Raw genomic sequence first — 17500 nt, 5'->3', positions numbered from 1 at the left:
TGTTTTCCTATTTCTGTTGCGACTTGAGAACTTGCGATCAAAAGTCAGTGAGTGTGCCATTGCCATTGCCATGAGTAAATGTGTTCTGTGGCCATGGTCATGGTGTGCCAGTAAAATGAATGTAGCCAGTTCAGTTAGCTACTCTTATGTCATTTCAGAACTGTTCCAAAACGAATCAAAATGTAATTTTGTAGGCTTATTATCAAAGGCGTGGCAAAAAAAATCTTTATATATATATTTATTCAGTCACTATTTACTATATTAAAAAAAGGTTATATAAATATAATATACTCGTTCAACACCATGGTATAAATCCCGTAAATTTCCAATTGGAATAATTAACATTTTTAATCAATGTTACGTTGACATTACTTGAAGTTTGTTATGGTATTCCGAACGTTAATTTACAAATGTTGATTTTTGGAAAGGAGTGCAGCGTTTGTTATATTTAAAATAAAAACATGTTAATTATTTATTAAAAATGGGTGAGTAAATTGACTTTAAATGAAAATTTAAAAATGTCTTGTGTTTACGAAGAAGTCGCTTCGGTTTCAGACGTCTCTAAAAATGAGACACTTGATTTATCGAGGCGTGGGCTGAAGAAAATAGAGAAAGCGCCTCCAGAAGAATCAAAAACAATAATTAATTTGATACTTGACCAAAACGAGCTTCAACGCTTGGACAATATCGACACTTATAGTCGTGTGGAAAATGTAAGATCATGTTCACATAGTATTGCATTGATATAAAACATAATCATTGATATTTTGCGCGTACGTAATTTGAATTTAAATCACATTCTCATCAACATTCAAATGATGGAAGTTAGCTAATTATTCAATTGTTACCTTTAAAGGGATAAAGAAATATAGATCTCATAGCTTACAGTTATTTTTTTATGCATGGCTTGCTTTGTTCCATTAATGACTTCATAGTTAAATATAATTAATTACTTCATGTATGTTCATATCAAAGTTGTTAAGTAAAAAATATACTTATTTAGATTTGCTGTACTTTAAAATATAGTTTATATGTAATAAATTTATTTGTTTTAGTTGTCAATATGCAACAATTTCTTACTCCGCATGCATGGAGTTTCTCGGCTGACTAATATTCGAATCTTAGCTCTGAATAACAATGGCATTCTTCAAATAGAGGGTCTGAAGGATATGATCTATTTAAAAGTGTTGAAATTAGCTGGTAAGTAAAGATAGGTGATATATCTTTAAATGCTTTTATTCCTTGTTGCTTTAGATTAATAAATTCTGTCATAAAGTAGAATAATTGTACTATACTTTTTTCCTTATTTATTAAAATTATTATTACTGTAAAATGTCGGTACAACTATAAGTAAATAATATAAAATGTAATAAATATGTGAAAGGTATTTTTCCTTCTCTTCATATAGGAAAATGTTTGTTTCTTTGTTGCTGTAGGCTGTGTTGGGTTTCACCACACAAAACAATATCTTATATTAAAATAGGAAAGGGAGTGTCTTGACACTAGATTTTCTCTGCCTATCCAGCTATATATATATTTTCATTTCTTCGCTCGGGTGTTGTGGCAAAGCATGGCGTCGAATAATGCCTCCAAATTTCGACGGAAATAGGAATGGAGTGTCTTAACACTAGGTTCCCTCTGCCTACCCTGCTGTGTGCAGGATACAAGATGAAGCTGATTGGATTATTTTGACTTAATTCTTAAGTGTATATAAATGTATCTTGACAAAATATGGCTCTTAGAGCATGAGAGGATGGATTCCAAAAGGTGCATGTTTGATCCCACTAAGTTCAAATATTAGTGGTTTCTAAAACATTTTTCTAATAAGTAATATTTTAGAAATGTTGAAAATATATAACTTTTTGTTTGTTAGAGCTTTATATACACATTTATTATTATCAATAATGATTTATGTTTTCATAGTCTTGCCATTGTTGATGTTTTTTACTTTAATATTATGAACACTAGACACATGGCCCCTATTTACAGAAAAGATATTTTTAATTTTTTTATAAATAGTTACTTAGAACTAGATTGATGTCTAAACATTATTGATTACATGAATATTATATTGTTGCACTTCAAGGTAACAACATAAAATCAATAGAACACTTGAACCACAACATACATTTGGAACACCTGGATCTATCCAATAATCAAATATCATTTATAGCAGATATTTCATACCTAAAGCATTTAAAGGTAAGTTTTAGAAATCATTTATTAATTTTATTTTAATTCATATTATTTTATACAAATTATAATAAACTTATTTATTTATTCACAGTCATAACAATTTACTTTTAATTGTAGATGGAGAAAGTTTTTGTGAAGACTAAGACTATTTACACATAAATATTTTAACATATAGTTAAAAATTTGCTTATTGTACTTGAATAAAAATTATATCGAATATAGGATTTCATATAATTTTATATGCAATATGTCATTTTCGTGGCCTATTAGTGGGAAAACATCTGATTGAAAATGTGATTTTTGTAGATTCAATTCCTTTTTGGGGGAACTATTATATTTATTTTTATTTCCTCAATGTGGTAGGCAAAACAGAGGGTCAAGTTCCACCACATTACATGCAATATGGGAGATATTGGGTGAAAAATGAACAGTGTTTTGACAGTAGGTTTTCTCTGCCTATCCTATTACGTGTATAAAAGACAATCTGCTTAATCAAACAAAATAAAAAACAATCAATAATGTTTACTTGCAGCATCTTAATTTGGAACGTAATCGAATCGTGGACCTCCGTCAGTGCGATCGTTATTTACCACCCCACTTGACTCACTTGGGTCTAGCTCATAATAATATACCAGATTTAAATGAAATATCGCATTTGGTGCATTTGAGTCAGTTAGACAGCTTCACAGTGCAGGGGAACCCCTGTGTCGCAATGGCAGGGAAGGACAAACTGTATCCTTTTGAAAACTTCAATTTTGATATAAAATTTTAAGGGTACTCCATAAAAGTGAATAGGCACCGTAAAAGTAATTGGACACACGTTTCTTTTGATCCTCATCCAAAGCAATGAATATGTATGTTTTAAATTTCACTATTTTGATAACATAAAGTGGCTTTGGTTTATATCACTTGATGCAAAATGTTACAAAATTGGCTGAAGAAAGTAGAAGAAAAAGTTTCAAGACTAGGTTTCTTTTTCCCCTCCCCTACAATGGCGGGATAAAGCGCCAAGTGCTTAACGTTTTTAAAACAAAATATATATAAAAATAAGTTAAGAAAATGAATAGTTATTATTATTTTAATACTAAATATTTGATTTTTTGCTTTAGTCATAGTTCCTTTTAATCATAATCTTAATGAGTTATGCCTGACTTGTACATATTTGACCTAAAAGCTATTGACCATTGACACTTTGACCTCGAGTTCAAACAATAACATAAAAATATATGACAGCTCCCAGAAATGTTACTTAGAAATTTGTGAACGTACGTAAATATTTTTATATTTTGATGATTATATCGTCGTGCCTCAGTTATGAGTTATATGTTTAATTATAGATTATAATAATTATTTCTCTACGGTCCACGTTGATGTTCGTGTTGAATAACAGAATCTAACACCATATAACATATAATTTTTTTAAAATGATATTAGGCTTTTATAGACTAGTAAAAACAGTGGTTTCATTTAAAGTCGTGCTGACAAAAACACTCTCTGTATATTTATATATCTACGTATCAGTATATAACAGTATATAGCGACGCATGAAGAACGGAAAAGCGGTGGGACCTGACGACATTCCGATCGAAGCGTGGAAATCGTTGGGCTCTCTTGGTGTGCTCATGCTTACTGACCTTTTTAACCATATCTTGAACACTGGTAAGATGCCGTATCAGTGGCGGCTTAGCTTCATTACCCCTATTTACAAAGTTGACTGTGTGCCTCGTCAGTGTATCTGGTGGGCATTGCGATCCAAAGGGATCCCTGAGGCCTATATTGAGATTATCAGAGACATGTACCACGATTCCGCTTCTATGGTTAGGACTGCTGTTGGCGACACTAGACTCTTCCCGATTACAGTGGGGGTTCACCAGGGCTCGGCTCTTAGTCCGTTCTTATTCAATGTAGTGCTCGATACTGTCTCGGCTCACATCCAGGACCAGCCTCCATGGCTGATGATGTATGCCGACGACATAGCACTCATTGCCGAGAACCGACTGACGCTGGAGCGTAAAGTGAACCTCTGGAAGGGTACGCTTGAGAACGGCGGTCTTAAACTAAATGTGTCGAAGACAGAGTACATGGCCTGCGGGAGCCGGGACTCGAGCACCATCCTTATAGGTCCTGAGCCAGCCGTTAAGTCGGAGAAGTTCAGGTACCTTGGATCCGTTATGCACGAGTCTGGAGGCATCGATCACGATGTCCAAGGGCGGATAAGCGCTGCCTGGGCCAAATGGCGGGAGGTCACTGGTGTGGTCTGCGACCGCAGAATACCGCCCAAGCTCAAGGGGCTGATATACAAGAGCATCATCCGACCGGTTCTTTTATACGGCAGCGAATGTTGGCCGGCACTATCTCGGCACACTCAGGAGCTTCACGTCACGGAAATGAAGATGCTGAGGTGGATGTGCGGCGTAACGCGGTCTGACCGCATACGCAACACATTCATTCGAGGTAGTCTTGGGGTCCGTGACGTAGCGGATAAGCTCCAAGAGCGCCGCCTGAGATGGTTTGGCCACGTTACGCGCCGGCCTAAGAACTATGTCGGATGCAAGTGCCTTGCTATATCAGTTCCTGGAGTGAGACCTCCTGGACGCCCAAGGAAGCGCTGGCTGGATGTCGTGATGCAGGACATGAGAGCCAATGGTCTAACCACCGAGGACGCAAAAGACCGTGCAAAGTGGAGTAGGTTGAGTAGGAGGGCAGACCCTGGCAATAGCCGGGATTAATGCCAGGAGGAAGAGGATATATATATATCTATGTTTATTTATATTTTTTTTAACGACGTCCACCACTCACCTTCTTAAAATTATGACAGTTCCTTTTCAACCTAAAGGTTGCCTGGAAGAGATGGCTACTTACTCACAAGACCACCTTTTTGTACATTTGTTTTGTTTTCTGTTATTTTTTGTTTATTTTTATATAAGTGTTGTACAAATAAAGAATAAACAAATATTTCCTTATATCGAATATGCAGAGGTTTTGATTATCGACCGTTCGTTCTCAACTGGATAATGAGTGTGAAATCTATTGATGGATTCATTGTCAGCGCTATAGAAAGGTAAATCATCGTAAAAAATATTTATTTATATTTTTTTGTGAGAATTGGGTACATTTCATGTTCGCCTTTTCACTAGAGTCGGATTTCCGAAAACATGTTTAATACTATTTGTACAGGTATTAAAATAAGCATAGATTTAGATTTGCCACCTAGCACGCGCAAAATGCGTGAAGATAAAAAATAAACTAGAAGTCAAAATTGTGTGTAGTGTTTGATTAAATACTGCCTATTATATTTATATTTTATAATTTTAAATAATAGATGGGATTTAAAGATCTTTATAAAAAAAGCTATTATAAAAAAGTAAAAAATGATTACCTATTATAGTTATATTTTTAGATAAAATCTTCTGTTGTCTGTTGTCTGTTGTGGGTTCGATTCCCACTTGGAATAATTAATTATTTTCAGTTTCTCGTTGTCGTAATAAGACAAGAGCGAGGGTGGGAAAAATTGAGTTCCGCCACTCGACACTCAAAGTTTCAGAAATTGGGCGGTGCGTGGGGAATGAAGTGTCCTGACACTAGGTTCACTCTGTCTACACAATACAGCGTGTGTAAATGAAGAATCCGCCTCGCACTTGATTGCTTTTTTTCAATTATTATGTTTTCAGCCTCAAAGCAGAATGGTTGTACAGTCAAGGTAAAGGCAGGCATTTCCACTCGGGCCAGCAGAACGAGCTGTGCGAATACCTCGCCTCTACTTGCCCTCTCACCGCTGATGCTCTAGAGACGGAGGATCAGAGGAAGTTACGTCTTATTCTAAGCAAGGTAAGATAAGGGATGGGATACTGTGTTTTATAAGTAATACTTCCCATTTGCATCCGCATTTCATCGTTTATTTTTTGTTTATTTTAAAAGTCGTATATTCAGAATGTAATATAATATCAAGAATTCACTTACTTATATTTACGGTCACTTATATTGTATTAAGTAAGCAGCAGTATAATCATGGGTGTAGTTAGGGATATTTTTCCAGGGGGTGCCGGACTTTAGCCTTGAACAAATCTGTTCATGTAAAGTTTTTTTATTTTTCAGTTTGGATTTTTATCAGTAATATTTTTGGGACGGGCACGGTCCAGACCCCGCCACCTTTTCTTACACCCATTAGTAAAATTGGTTTTAACACCATGAAGTTCTTTAAGAATATATTATGAAAGGATATTAAAGAAGAGAGTGAAGAAACCATTACATTTTTATCGGAATTACTGGAGACGTTTAAACAAAAAAAATATATATTTTGTCTATAATATCTGAATCATCAGTTCTTTGTTCAAAATATATCTTTTATTTAACCGTTTTATTTTATTATTCATTTCCTCGAAACATATAACGTGTAGGCACACTCTTCTCAAGAAAGCATAAAATTTTATCATATAGTAGTCATGTATTAATTTTCCAAATTTTGAAACTTGAAACTGTCTTCCAGGCGCAGCATCATCAGCAACAACTTAAGGATCAAAATCATAGTCCGATAAAGTCTCGAATACAGTCTCCTAGAATGCAATGTAAGTGTATATCATGCATCTATTTACTTTGTTGAAATTTTATAAATATGTATGGTCAAATGATTGTTTTTACTGTGACATATGACAGCAATAATAATATTTTTACGTTTTTTTTTAAATTTACTATTACTAATTTCATTAAGATTTCTAATAAAAGCATGATCATCTTAAATTTTTTTATACCATAAACCAAATGTTGATTTGAAATTACAGTATTATTGAATATTATACCTGCTATTAAATAGGAATAAGATACTTAATATAACTGAACTGTACAAAGTTGAGTTTACAAAGCAAATTATTACCGAAAAATCATACTTAGATTTACCTACCATTTTATATTAAGGCGTGTAGTTTAGTTAAGGTCACTATTTATCTATATAATTTATTTAATTTTTGCATAATTAAATTATATATTTCACATATTATAGGAATATAATAAATATACATATATATTTTATAATGTATCCCCTCCAGCTCGCATCTCCCAGCGCCACGTGGGCAGGTCGCCGGACCGCCTCAGCTCCAGCTTCCACTCAGCAGTACAGAAAAGCTCCCCTCTACATACGATGTCGCTGTCCTGCTCCGGGGAACTGCCCACTGACTCATCTGACCGGGATAGGGATAGAGGACAAGGTAAGCGGTAAAAATAATTAATATTTTTTTTATTTGTTTGCTATAATATTTATTGTATGCAACTTTTTTATCTTACCATAACGGCATCGAACCCGCAACCCTCACACTTACAATCACCTGTCATATCACTGTCTTACTGCGTCTCATTGGGTTTTGAGTAAGAACTGTTACGGATGACGTTTGTGTTGTATGTTAAAGATTAATGTTTTTGTTTTTACAATTTTTCTGGCAATTAATATTTTCGCCACACATAGTCTCGTAGTCGCAGGTTAAGTAGAGTACAGTGTCTTGTTGAATGACACTAGGTTTTCAACCTACTCTATTATGATGGATAAAGAGTAAAGCTCTTGTAAATTAAATAAATCTTGGTGGCACGTCACTATTCTTTTCTTTATATGCTAAAAACAGGTTAACGTGGTCTCAGGAAGGTCAAAAGGAATCTAATGTTAAGACACTCCAACACTCACAAGCACCACTCTAATTTTGAAACATTGCGTGTTGAGGCGGGACTCAGCGTCTCTTGGTGGGAAGCGCTGAGTCCCTAGGAGTACAGTCCCTAGGGATTTTCTGACTACCCTGCAAACTGCAAAACAGGAAAAAGCGTGAAGCTACCTTTTTTTATTATTAACAAGAAAACTCCTAATTTCCTTTCAGCACCAGACCAATCAATACCACCAGTTCAACCGCAAAAACCATCAAACCATTCACTCGAAGCTGCTTCAAAGATGGTCCCTGTACCAGAATCACTCATGAGCCCCGATTACCAAGATCCTATATACGATATACAGAAAATACCCAAAGCTATTAATTCTAGTGCATCTTCACAATCGAGCAACAGTCACCATGATGATAAAAGACCGACTAATTTAAACAAAAATCTTAAATCGTCACCCAAATTAACTAAAAGTGCGGCGTCATCACCTAAATTGAAATCCAAAATGGAGAGAAAGGGAAGTCTTTCGAGAATAGAATTGAAAGATGAAAAAAAACTCAATGGTGTAGAAGATCAAATTGATCCAGATAAACTAGAAGTGATAAAGCTAGCGTCTAATCAGAGAAGGCAGAAAAAAATGAGTGTTGAAACAATGGCGGCGGTGACCATACAGAAAATGTGGAGGGGTTACAGAAGTAGGAACTTGAATAAGGACACGTTGAGGATTTTGCATGCGATTCAAGCGGCGAGGGCGAGACAGCATATACAGTGAGTTGTTATATTTAAGCAATTTTGTATGTTTAACTATATAAACAGATATAGTAACGGCCGTTCAAGTAAATTGGAACAGTGACTGGGCTGCGAACACGGCGATTGTAACTTTGGAATGAGTTATTTTGATGTTTCTGGTATGGTAATATAAAGTGCGGCGTTGTGTTCTACCATTCAACCGGCGACATTTCAAAAACGGATTATCTCGAACTTTGTTTTCTCCGCCTTTCTTTCTATGTTGAAAAAAAAAACAGATATATTGAGTGAACTAACTAAAACAACTTAATATCGATTAAGAAATTGAAGTAAAATAATGTGACAAATTTTGCTTCAATAGATTTTGTTTAGCCTGTCGTAGCAAAATTCATTCAAAAAACTGACCCTCTGACGACTCTGTTATGTGCGAGATACAGCGTAAATCTAAAATATGTTGTCTTTTATTATAGACGCCTTACGTGCGACATGGAAGCCACGAAAGCCGCCTTAGAAAGCGAACGAAAAATACAACAGCTACAAATGCAGGCAATCAATGCTCTCTGGAAGAAAGTGTCCACTTTGCAAAACACGGGTAAGATATAATTATTCTATTCTATATCTGTTATTATAAAGGGGGTAAGTTTGTAATGACAATATCACAAAAGTATTTTTGGATACTACATACATTCAACTATGGTGAATGAGCCAAATGTGTTTCAATTTTTTTATTGTTATTTGAATTATAAAAAGAAAGATATTTACTTGTACTAAATGTAAGTATGAGAATTTGATTGTTTCCATGATGGAGGTGGTCGTGGTTAAAAATGAAAAAAAGAAAACAAAAAAAAATATCGAGCATGTCAGATTTTCTGATTATTATTATAAATATTATTAAATTCGATTTTTTTCTTACAACAATTATAATAATATTTTTTTTAGATCCCAAGAACCATGTTTCTGAGTCAGACGATAATTCCGAAGCTTTAAGACAGCTCACAGAAACATGTGTTTCGTTGCAAGCTCAGGTAAGGTTTTGTTTATTTAGTTTGTTGGTTTTTATATATACACCTGCGCTCCTTTTACGGGAGCAGCATATAAGGTAAAATATTTGAAACCCATACCTAAAATAATTAAGCAAGATTCCTCAACAGTTTAGACGTGGGATTATTATTTTTATTTCATGATTTTTATCCATACTGTATTACGTTACAAATAGATACTAATAACGTTTTTTTTTCTTTTTAATTGTATTGAACTTTGTTTAATAGTGGTGAACTTGTCATAATAGTTACAACTGTGCTTTCATTTAAAGTGGTGATGACAAAAATACTCTGTACTGGGTTGGGCCAAGAACATTTTTTATCTTTTTTTTGTCTAGCTATAGTGAATTTTATCGACTATTATTTGGTAAAACATTTTTTTTCTATATATAACTTCAAATACGCGTACACCTTTTTTGTATATCAGGTAGTAGAGCTCCAGGGCTGTATGCGCGAGGTGGTGCGCGCGGTATGCTCGCGCCCCACAGCCGCCGCTCCAGCTGCCACGCAGACTGATATCACGGCCGTTCTCACGCCGCAGGTACAGTGCGCTCGACGAGTCGTGGCCGCCCTGCAGCTTGCTGTAGTAGCTGTGTGCATTTGAAGACTTTTTCTTACTTTTAGAGGCCGTCGTGCCGCAGGCGCACAAAGACGTGACTGTAACGAAACGAATGTGGGTCCCCACTCGAGTGCATGAATTATTATCTCTTAATTTTTTCATTTCCTCTCTCTGGCGCCGAGACAAAAGCCCGGCGTTGAATTTCGCCACTCAACACGCAATACTCTGAAAAATTAAGTAGAAAATGAAAAACGGAGTGTCTTTATACTAAGTTCCCTCTGCCTACTCTGCTGTATGCGGCTGTATGCGTGAAGCTGATTTGTAGATTTGATTTTGAATCTAACTTTTAATTATTTTCTTTCTGATTGTACAGTGCGCAAAAGTGCACAAAGCCTAAGTACTTAGGTTGAACTTAGTAAATGTCACCACAACGTTGACGAAAGTTATCAACAAGCAACATTTGAAATTAGAATGATTTTAAAAAATACAAGATTTTTCTAATTTCAAATCTGTAAGAAAATCTTCGTTTCTAATCTAATTTAAACGACAAAAAACACTTTTTATCTCAAAATGTTTTAGTTTCTAAATGTTAATAAAATTTAATGTTGCTGAGTATCTATCCTAAAGTGACACTTGACGTGGATGTTTAATTATAGAAAATAGGATTGTATTGTTTAATAATGATAAAAAAAGTATTAAATCAATCCATAATTTGACATTAGAATTCGTTATATTTTGATCTGAGGTATTCAACTATATAATATTAGTGTATAATATTGTTTAATATAAACAATATATTATGTAAATAGGAGGAGCGTTGCGGATGGCTGCGACGACCACAGTCACTCAATATTGCAAGTAGCGTCACAGAACATATGTAAGTCTATATACTTTATAACTCCTTGCATATAGCAGGATAGACCGAAACCAACGTTACCAAAGGGGTAAATGAAAATAATTCATTCCCCCAAGTGAAATTCCTAGAACACGACTCGACACATCGAAGAACCTAGTGTTAAGACATTATGTATCTCTGACTGTCTGAATCTTGGAGGGGTTGCATATTGAATGGTGGTATTAAAGGCCGCGCTTTGTCTCGTCACCAAAGCGAGGAAAATGAAAATATTAAATAGTTAATTTCTTCGAGTGGGAAACGAACCCACAATCTGTTGCGCTTACAGTCGCATACCTGTAATCCTGCGTCACGACTGGCTTATATAACAATGTAAGTAAAATTGTATTATTAATTTTGTAATATTATACTGTTTAAACATTTTTTTTATTATAGAGAAAAACCTCCAGAAATAGAACCATTGGACATAGAACGAACCGAATCAGTCATAGAGGAGCCTCGTGAAAGGGAATTAGTTGTAGACTAACTAATGCTTTAATGCTTTGCTTAGTGCGTAAATATATTTATTTTAATTAAGAATTAATTACACAAAGTTAATAGTTTCTCTGACGCGATGTATTATACTTTTTTTATAATAAAAATATTATATATGTGTTGTGCGCATCCTCTAACTTTAAGATTAACAGATTGAATTAAAAGTAAAAAAATATATGCAGAAATATTACAAACTTATATTTGTATTCATACAAATTTCTTAAATAAGTACCAATTTCATGATTGTATGTCAACAGGAAGTATGTAATGTGAAAAAGGCTTACACTTTTAATCTTTAAATTGAGTTAGTGTTAATTTAAAAAATAATTAAGTAATGAACAATTAAAATGATCAGCTTGCGTCAGAGAATTTATTAAAATGGGTAACAAAAGCCTTATATATAAGGAAAAGCTATGAATAAAAATGGAATTTAAACACAATGCTAATATTAATAACTTATTTATTATAATGTCGTATATATATATATAATCTGTGTCATTCATTAAATAGTGATATTTTTTATTTAACGGACAAAGAAATGTTTGTTTTTTTTTAATGCAGTATTGTTTTTTTCTTATATCATTTTCCATAAAATTTGTTTAATCTGTAATTGTTAACGTAAAAGACAGGCTGAAGACAAACTTTAATTTGATAACATGATATTCGAATGATAATTTACAGGAACAGCTTTAGCGCGAGCGTTTAAAAGTTAGTTTTATATTATTTCATCATTCGTAAGTTATTTTAGGTTTTAAATTTATATTAAGAGATGAGTTCAATTCATAACTAGTAGTAGTTATTTATTTTTAGCATCGATTAGTTAGTGTGACAGTAGTAAAAGATGAAATTCTTACAATTGTGCTGGACAATCTCATTGAAGTTATTGTAAGTTGAAAAAAATATCTATATCATCATATGACTGAGGCCGTGTGCCGACTGTGGCACACTGGAATCGCGTTAGACTATGCGTAAATATCACGGGGTCGATTCACCCTCGGAGCAATTATTGTTTTCATTCTACGTTTAAGCGCGGCGTTCTGCCACTCAATACGCAATGTCTCAAGTTTTTTTTTTATTGATACTCAAGAAATTTCAACACTCACACTTAAAATTTGTTTATTATATAACAAACAGTCGGTTTTAAAAATATTTATTTTTAAATAAATAACTAAAATACTTACGTTAACAAAGCATGGTTGTTGGTTCGAATCGAATTTTTTTTAGCTATAATGTACTCGTATTTCGTCATTCAGTAGTATTTAATTACATCATTTTACTTAAATAATTTAAAATAAACAAAAAAGCTACATTAACTTTGAAGTTAATAGAATTATGCATAAATATTTAAATTTAAATAGGTTACCTCAAATTAAACTTAATAATTACACTGACACTGCCACTGATGAATTGTGTCTGTTCATTTTAAATAAAACGATTTATATATTATGTAGAATAATGTCAAAACTCAATATTTAAAACTTCATACAACAGACATTAATAAATAAATATACAAACACATGTATCAGGTTTCAAAAAAATGTTCTAGAATATCTTAGGAGAAACTACAAAATTACTCGTTAATTATTAACAAACAGCATAGCACTTTATAAGGCCGGCTTGACGTAAGGGCTGAGTTTTTCAACCCTTACGTCAAGCCGACTGAATTCGCTTCCCGCTCGAGAGAATCAAATATTTTGTCCACGCCTTGGTTACAAAACAAAGTCCGGTGTTGACTTCCGCAACTCAACACGCAATGTCTAGATAATAGAACATTTGAAATAACATTTTACAGGGATATTTTAATTATAAATGCATTTCTTACCTGTCGGATAAAAAATGCATGCATAAAAAGCGACATTATTCTATAAATGTAACGAATAAAAATAAGATAAATCTTCAGTAAATTTTGCCTAATTTTATTGTCTATGTACAGGGCAAAACGTTGCTATGATAAACCTAATAAAAAGATTTTTCCCGTGGTCTTATTTTTTCTTTTTATCTCGTGGTTTATTTCAAAATTGATTATTGTGTTAACTTTTTTTTAAACAAAAAAAATTCATAAAAATATCTTAAAGCCTGATTTGTATTCGTGATTTCATGCTTCATATAATATTAATTTGCCAAGTCTAATAAATAATATGACAAGTGAACGAAAACATTGGTCGTTATTGACGTCCGGCTCGAAGGACCATCGACGCCATATTGAGCTTTTCTTGTAAATATAACAAAGACTAATTTTAAACGATTTATTTATAATAATAAGATTTTAGATATCGACAAACTTATTAACGTTAGTTTATTTATTAATGTTGTTATACCAAATTATGTTAGGGGCTTGTTCTGTTGTTTAGAGTAGCTTTACACTTGGGAGGCCATCCGTTAATTACGTCACACGTTAAGGTGGGGGGGATCGAAAGAGTGACGTGGAGTGGTGAAATTATTGTACAGTTAGGTCGAATAGTCATGACCGTCTTTAAGTTCGGTTTTCAGAATTTGCATTGTTTACTCGGGAAGGAAATAATCAAAAGTAAGAAAAAAACTAAAATCAATGCGCAGCCGTTTACAAGCTAACTTCAGGGCGGCCACAACTCGTCAACCGTATTGTACAAACATAATTTCGTAAACGTTCATGGATGTAATTTATCTATTGCCCCTTGTAGGGTTATTTTGTAATGTTAGGATATGTTTTAATTAGAGTAATAAATTAATGGGAATTTTCAGATATTACTTATAATTTTAATATTTATTTTTTTTAATGGTTTAATGGTCTCGTTTTTGGGTTAGTTCTATACAGATTTCGAAATTATAATATTTGTTTATTCTGGGGGTACGACAATACTTGGCGGTGCCAAGTCGAGCAAAATATGCAATAATACACTCTAAAATCTGAAAGTTCCCTTATTGTAATTTGTATAGACTTTTTTCGCAATTAATTTATTTATAGTGTAACTTGAATATTGGCGAAACACATGCCTTATAAGAAAGCTTTATTTTTTTTTCACTTTTTGATTAGTTTTAAGGTGGAAGTAAACACCGAATCTCACTACGCTTGAAATTTTGTATTTGTTTTTTTTTCTAATTATAGTATAAGTATACTTGTGTACTGTTTGGATTCACTATTTTATTATTTATTGTACATAAAATAAAATAAAATATTTATTATTTATAATTCTTACACAAAATATTTTTTTATTTTTTCTTGGATATATATTTAAAAGTGACTAAATATTAATATATTTTATTCATTTGAAAGTAAAATTATATTATTTAGTATTTGAATACACCTACTTAATAGATTGAAATAAACAATAATATGTTTAGTGAATCCAAGCAGTTAATTTGCTATGTACGTTCTACTAGTCATTTACACGTCATTTTCTTATGTGTAGCTATCGGAGTATCGTCTGACTGCGGGTTTTAATTTTTCAGGGTTACAATAGAGTATTTTAAATATATTGAAATTCGTATAAAAATAGGAATGTGATTGGATTTTAATGTGCCTCACGGATAATAGTCAATGCAACAACTTACACAAATTGTAACAACCGTGTTACTTTCCTGGAGGTCCTTTCATATTTTTTTTTTTTACGTAATTTGAATATGTTTACAATTCTAACTATATAAATAACACTTTATAATATAATATAATTCAGTATTTTTCTATATGGAATATGATACAAAGATATAAGTAGAGGCAGCTTAGCAGGTCGCAGTCAGATTATTTAATATCTTTTTTACTATTTACAATACTAAATAAATTTGCAACATGCTAAATACAGGCAAATATCCTTCTACACCCCCCCCTTTAACTTTAATAAATATATCGTTAAATTAAATAATCTAATAATTGCAATTTTGTTTTTATAAAATAAACCATTTTACATTTATTAGCTTTTTATACGCCAGCGGTGGTATAATTCTTTGATATTCGTCCCTTGAAATGATCGCGTACAAATATATTAATATAGACTGTAAACAATTTATTTTGACTTTCACAGAAAGTTATTTATAAGTTGGATAAAACTAAAAAGACATTTGTTTCATAGCAATTTTAAAAAAATACTATGAAATTTGTAATTTATGAAGAAATTAATTAAGACAATTAGATATTTATATTATTTGCCAAAGATAGTCGTCACAAAATCAGCTTTTGCTAGTGCTCGCTTCGCTGCGTAATGTAAGATGCACAAAAAACGTAATATAATATGAAATGAGACATTTGTTTGTAATTGTTGTTGGCTGTCGTTGTACGTGACGTGTTGTATTGTTGTCCTTTACCTGTTGTTTGCGTGGTGACTTTATTATTATTATTTTTTTAAGAGTTATTTGAAATAATTATGAAAACAATATATGGTGTCCCCCTCCAAACATTTAGTATATGAAAAATGTATGCAAGGAAATTTATAGATTTGATTGTCTTAATCATCAATGGGAGACCTTTGGAAACGCAGCGTCGATGACACTGGAGGAGGATCACGTGAAAAGGATGAGGTCCGACATGCGGCTATGTGTGGGTTCTCACTGGCTCCCCCGCCAGCCATACAGCGTAATGTTACTCTATTCAAGGGATGTTCGAAAATGAAGTACGAGTGGTAATTAATGAAAGCTTATATTTGGTACTTTAATGACAGATTTAATGTCAATTTAATGTAATCATGAAGTCACCACGTCCCAAAATACTTGCCGTCCTGACCACTTTTATGAATCGCGTGCCCACCATTTTTGTTGTCTTTACTTTATAGCCTGTATTTATTGTGTTTTATAAAACCATTTTAAACTACTGTGTGTTTTATTTTAAATCATAGTATATCATCATGTAAGATAATATTGAAAGTTAGTAATTCCGAAAAAATATATTTTACGGTAGGGATAATATATTTTTTTAATTTTAATTATATTATACTGAGAGAAAGTTCTTGGCCCGATTCTATTTACCTTATTTCGCTGTTCTAGTTAGTGAGGCGTTGAGTTTGCTATTATAAGCCTCGCTTATATCCTATTACAAAAATATATAACCTTAGCCAAGTTTTAACAGTAAGGTAGCTTTTTTAGCCATTTATTTATTTCTGGTTGAAACAAAGAAATATTTTTTATGTAAAAAGAAAATGAAGCATGCATTGCATTTCTAGGTTCTTTTAAACTATCATTCAACTCTGTTTGTAAAGCAGAGTTTAACCCTTTCACGACTACGGGGACACATTTGTCCCAGTTGAAAAAAATGAGGGTAGTTTCAAAAAAAGAAACAGATATCCGTTATTGTATGTCAATTAGTTTCTTAAAGTACCTATTTATTATTTGAATATAGTAAATTAGCTACCCAACCATCACATATTGATTTATCATCATTGAAAAGTGGCTATTTGCTTCGCGCAAAATTCCTTTACTTCAGAAAAGTATTTCTCGGCATAAAAGTAAAGCTTAACGATTTATTTCCTAAAATATTTATTCAGTGGTAAGTATTTATTCATTTTGTGCACATAAAACACATTTTTTTATGTTATGTACTTGTATAAGTCGTCGCAAACCTAAAGGGACGCCAGTGTCCCTGTTGTCTATGAAAGAAATATTTTGCACATAAAGTTCGTTGCAAAAAAATTCATTATTATCCTAAATAATTTATTATTTGTGGAATTTTTGAACTCAAGGAAGATGAAATTTGACATATTTTGATGGGAGATAATAGTGATGATGAAGACAATTTACTGCTCGACGAAGAAGCTCAAAAACTATTGACACAGGATGACTAAGGCGTACTTGATGTTGAGATTGAAGACAAAACATTGCACCATCCAGAAATAAAAAACAAATCACCTGAGCCTTCAACTTCTGCTACAAATTCTACCAAAGTATAAAAAAGTCTACCTGATTTTAAGTGGAGGAAGAGAACATACATTCCAAATGTTTTTTCAAATATAGAGTATCAATTTAGAAAGGTGC

At 32.9% G+C, this 17500-nt stretch overlaps 1 protein-coding gene across 1 annotated transcript; it reads left to right on the top strand.

Moving 5' to 3' along the window:
• The first annotated feature begins 116 nt into the window (after nt 1-116).
• On the top strand, nt 117-16343 carry Cep97 (centrosomal protein 97kDa). The gene is made up of 15 exons (XM_085196055.1): nt 117-485; nt 556-713; nt 1056-1200; nt 2087-2202; nt 2729-2928; nt 5174-5257; nt 5868-6024; nt 6683-6761; nt 7239-7397; nt 8052-8598; nt 9048-9169; nt 9517-9602; nt 10045-10158; nt 10986-11053; nt 11465-16343. The coding sequence occupies exons 1-15, from the start codon at nt 482-484 to the stop codon at nt 11553-11555; spliced, it is 2130 nt and encodes a 709-aa protein (XP_085052181.1). The 5' UTR covers nt 117-481; the 3' UTR covers nt 11556-16343.
• Nucleotides 16344-17500: the final 1157 nt, after the last annotated feature.

Source organism: Heliconius melpomene, chromosome 13 (genome assembly GCF_056956725.1).
Source record: "Heliconius melpomene rosina isolate 202511_hmr_F chromosome 13, ASM5695672v1, whole genome shotgun sequence".
Taxonomy (NCBI): domain Eukaryota; kingdom Metazoa; phylum Arthropoda; class Insecta; order Lepidoptera; family Nymphalidae; genus Heliconius; species Heliconius melpomene.
The sequence above is the reverse complement of the archived record's forward strand: the minus strand, read 5'-3'. Positions and strand labels throughout refer to the sequence as shown.

Coding starts and splice junctions, on each gene's coding strand:
- Cep97 (XM_085196055.1), top strand. Junction 2,929..5,173: donor ATGGCAGGGAAGGACAAACT/GTATCCTTTTGA, acceptor TCGAATATGCAG/AGGTTTTGATTATCGACCGT. Junction 9,170..9,516: donor GTCCACTTTGCAAAACACGG/GTAAGATATAAT, acceptor TATTTTTTTTAG/ATCCCAAGAACCATGTTTCT.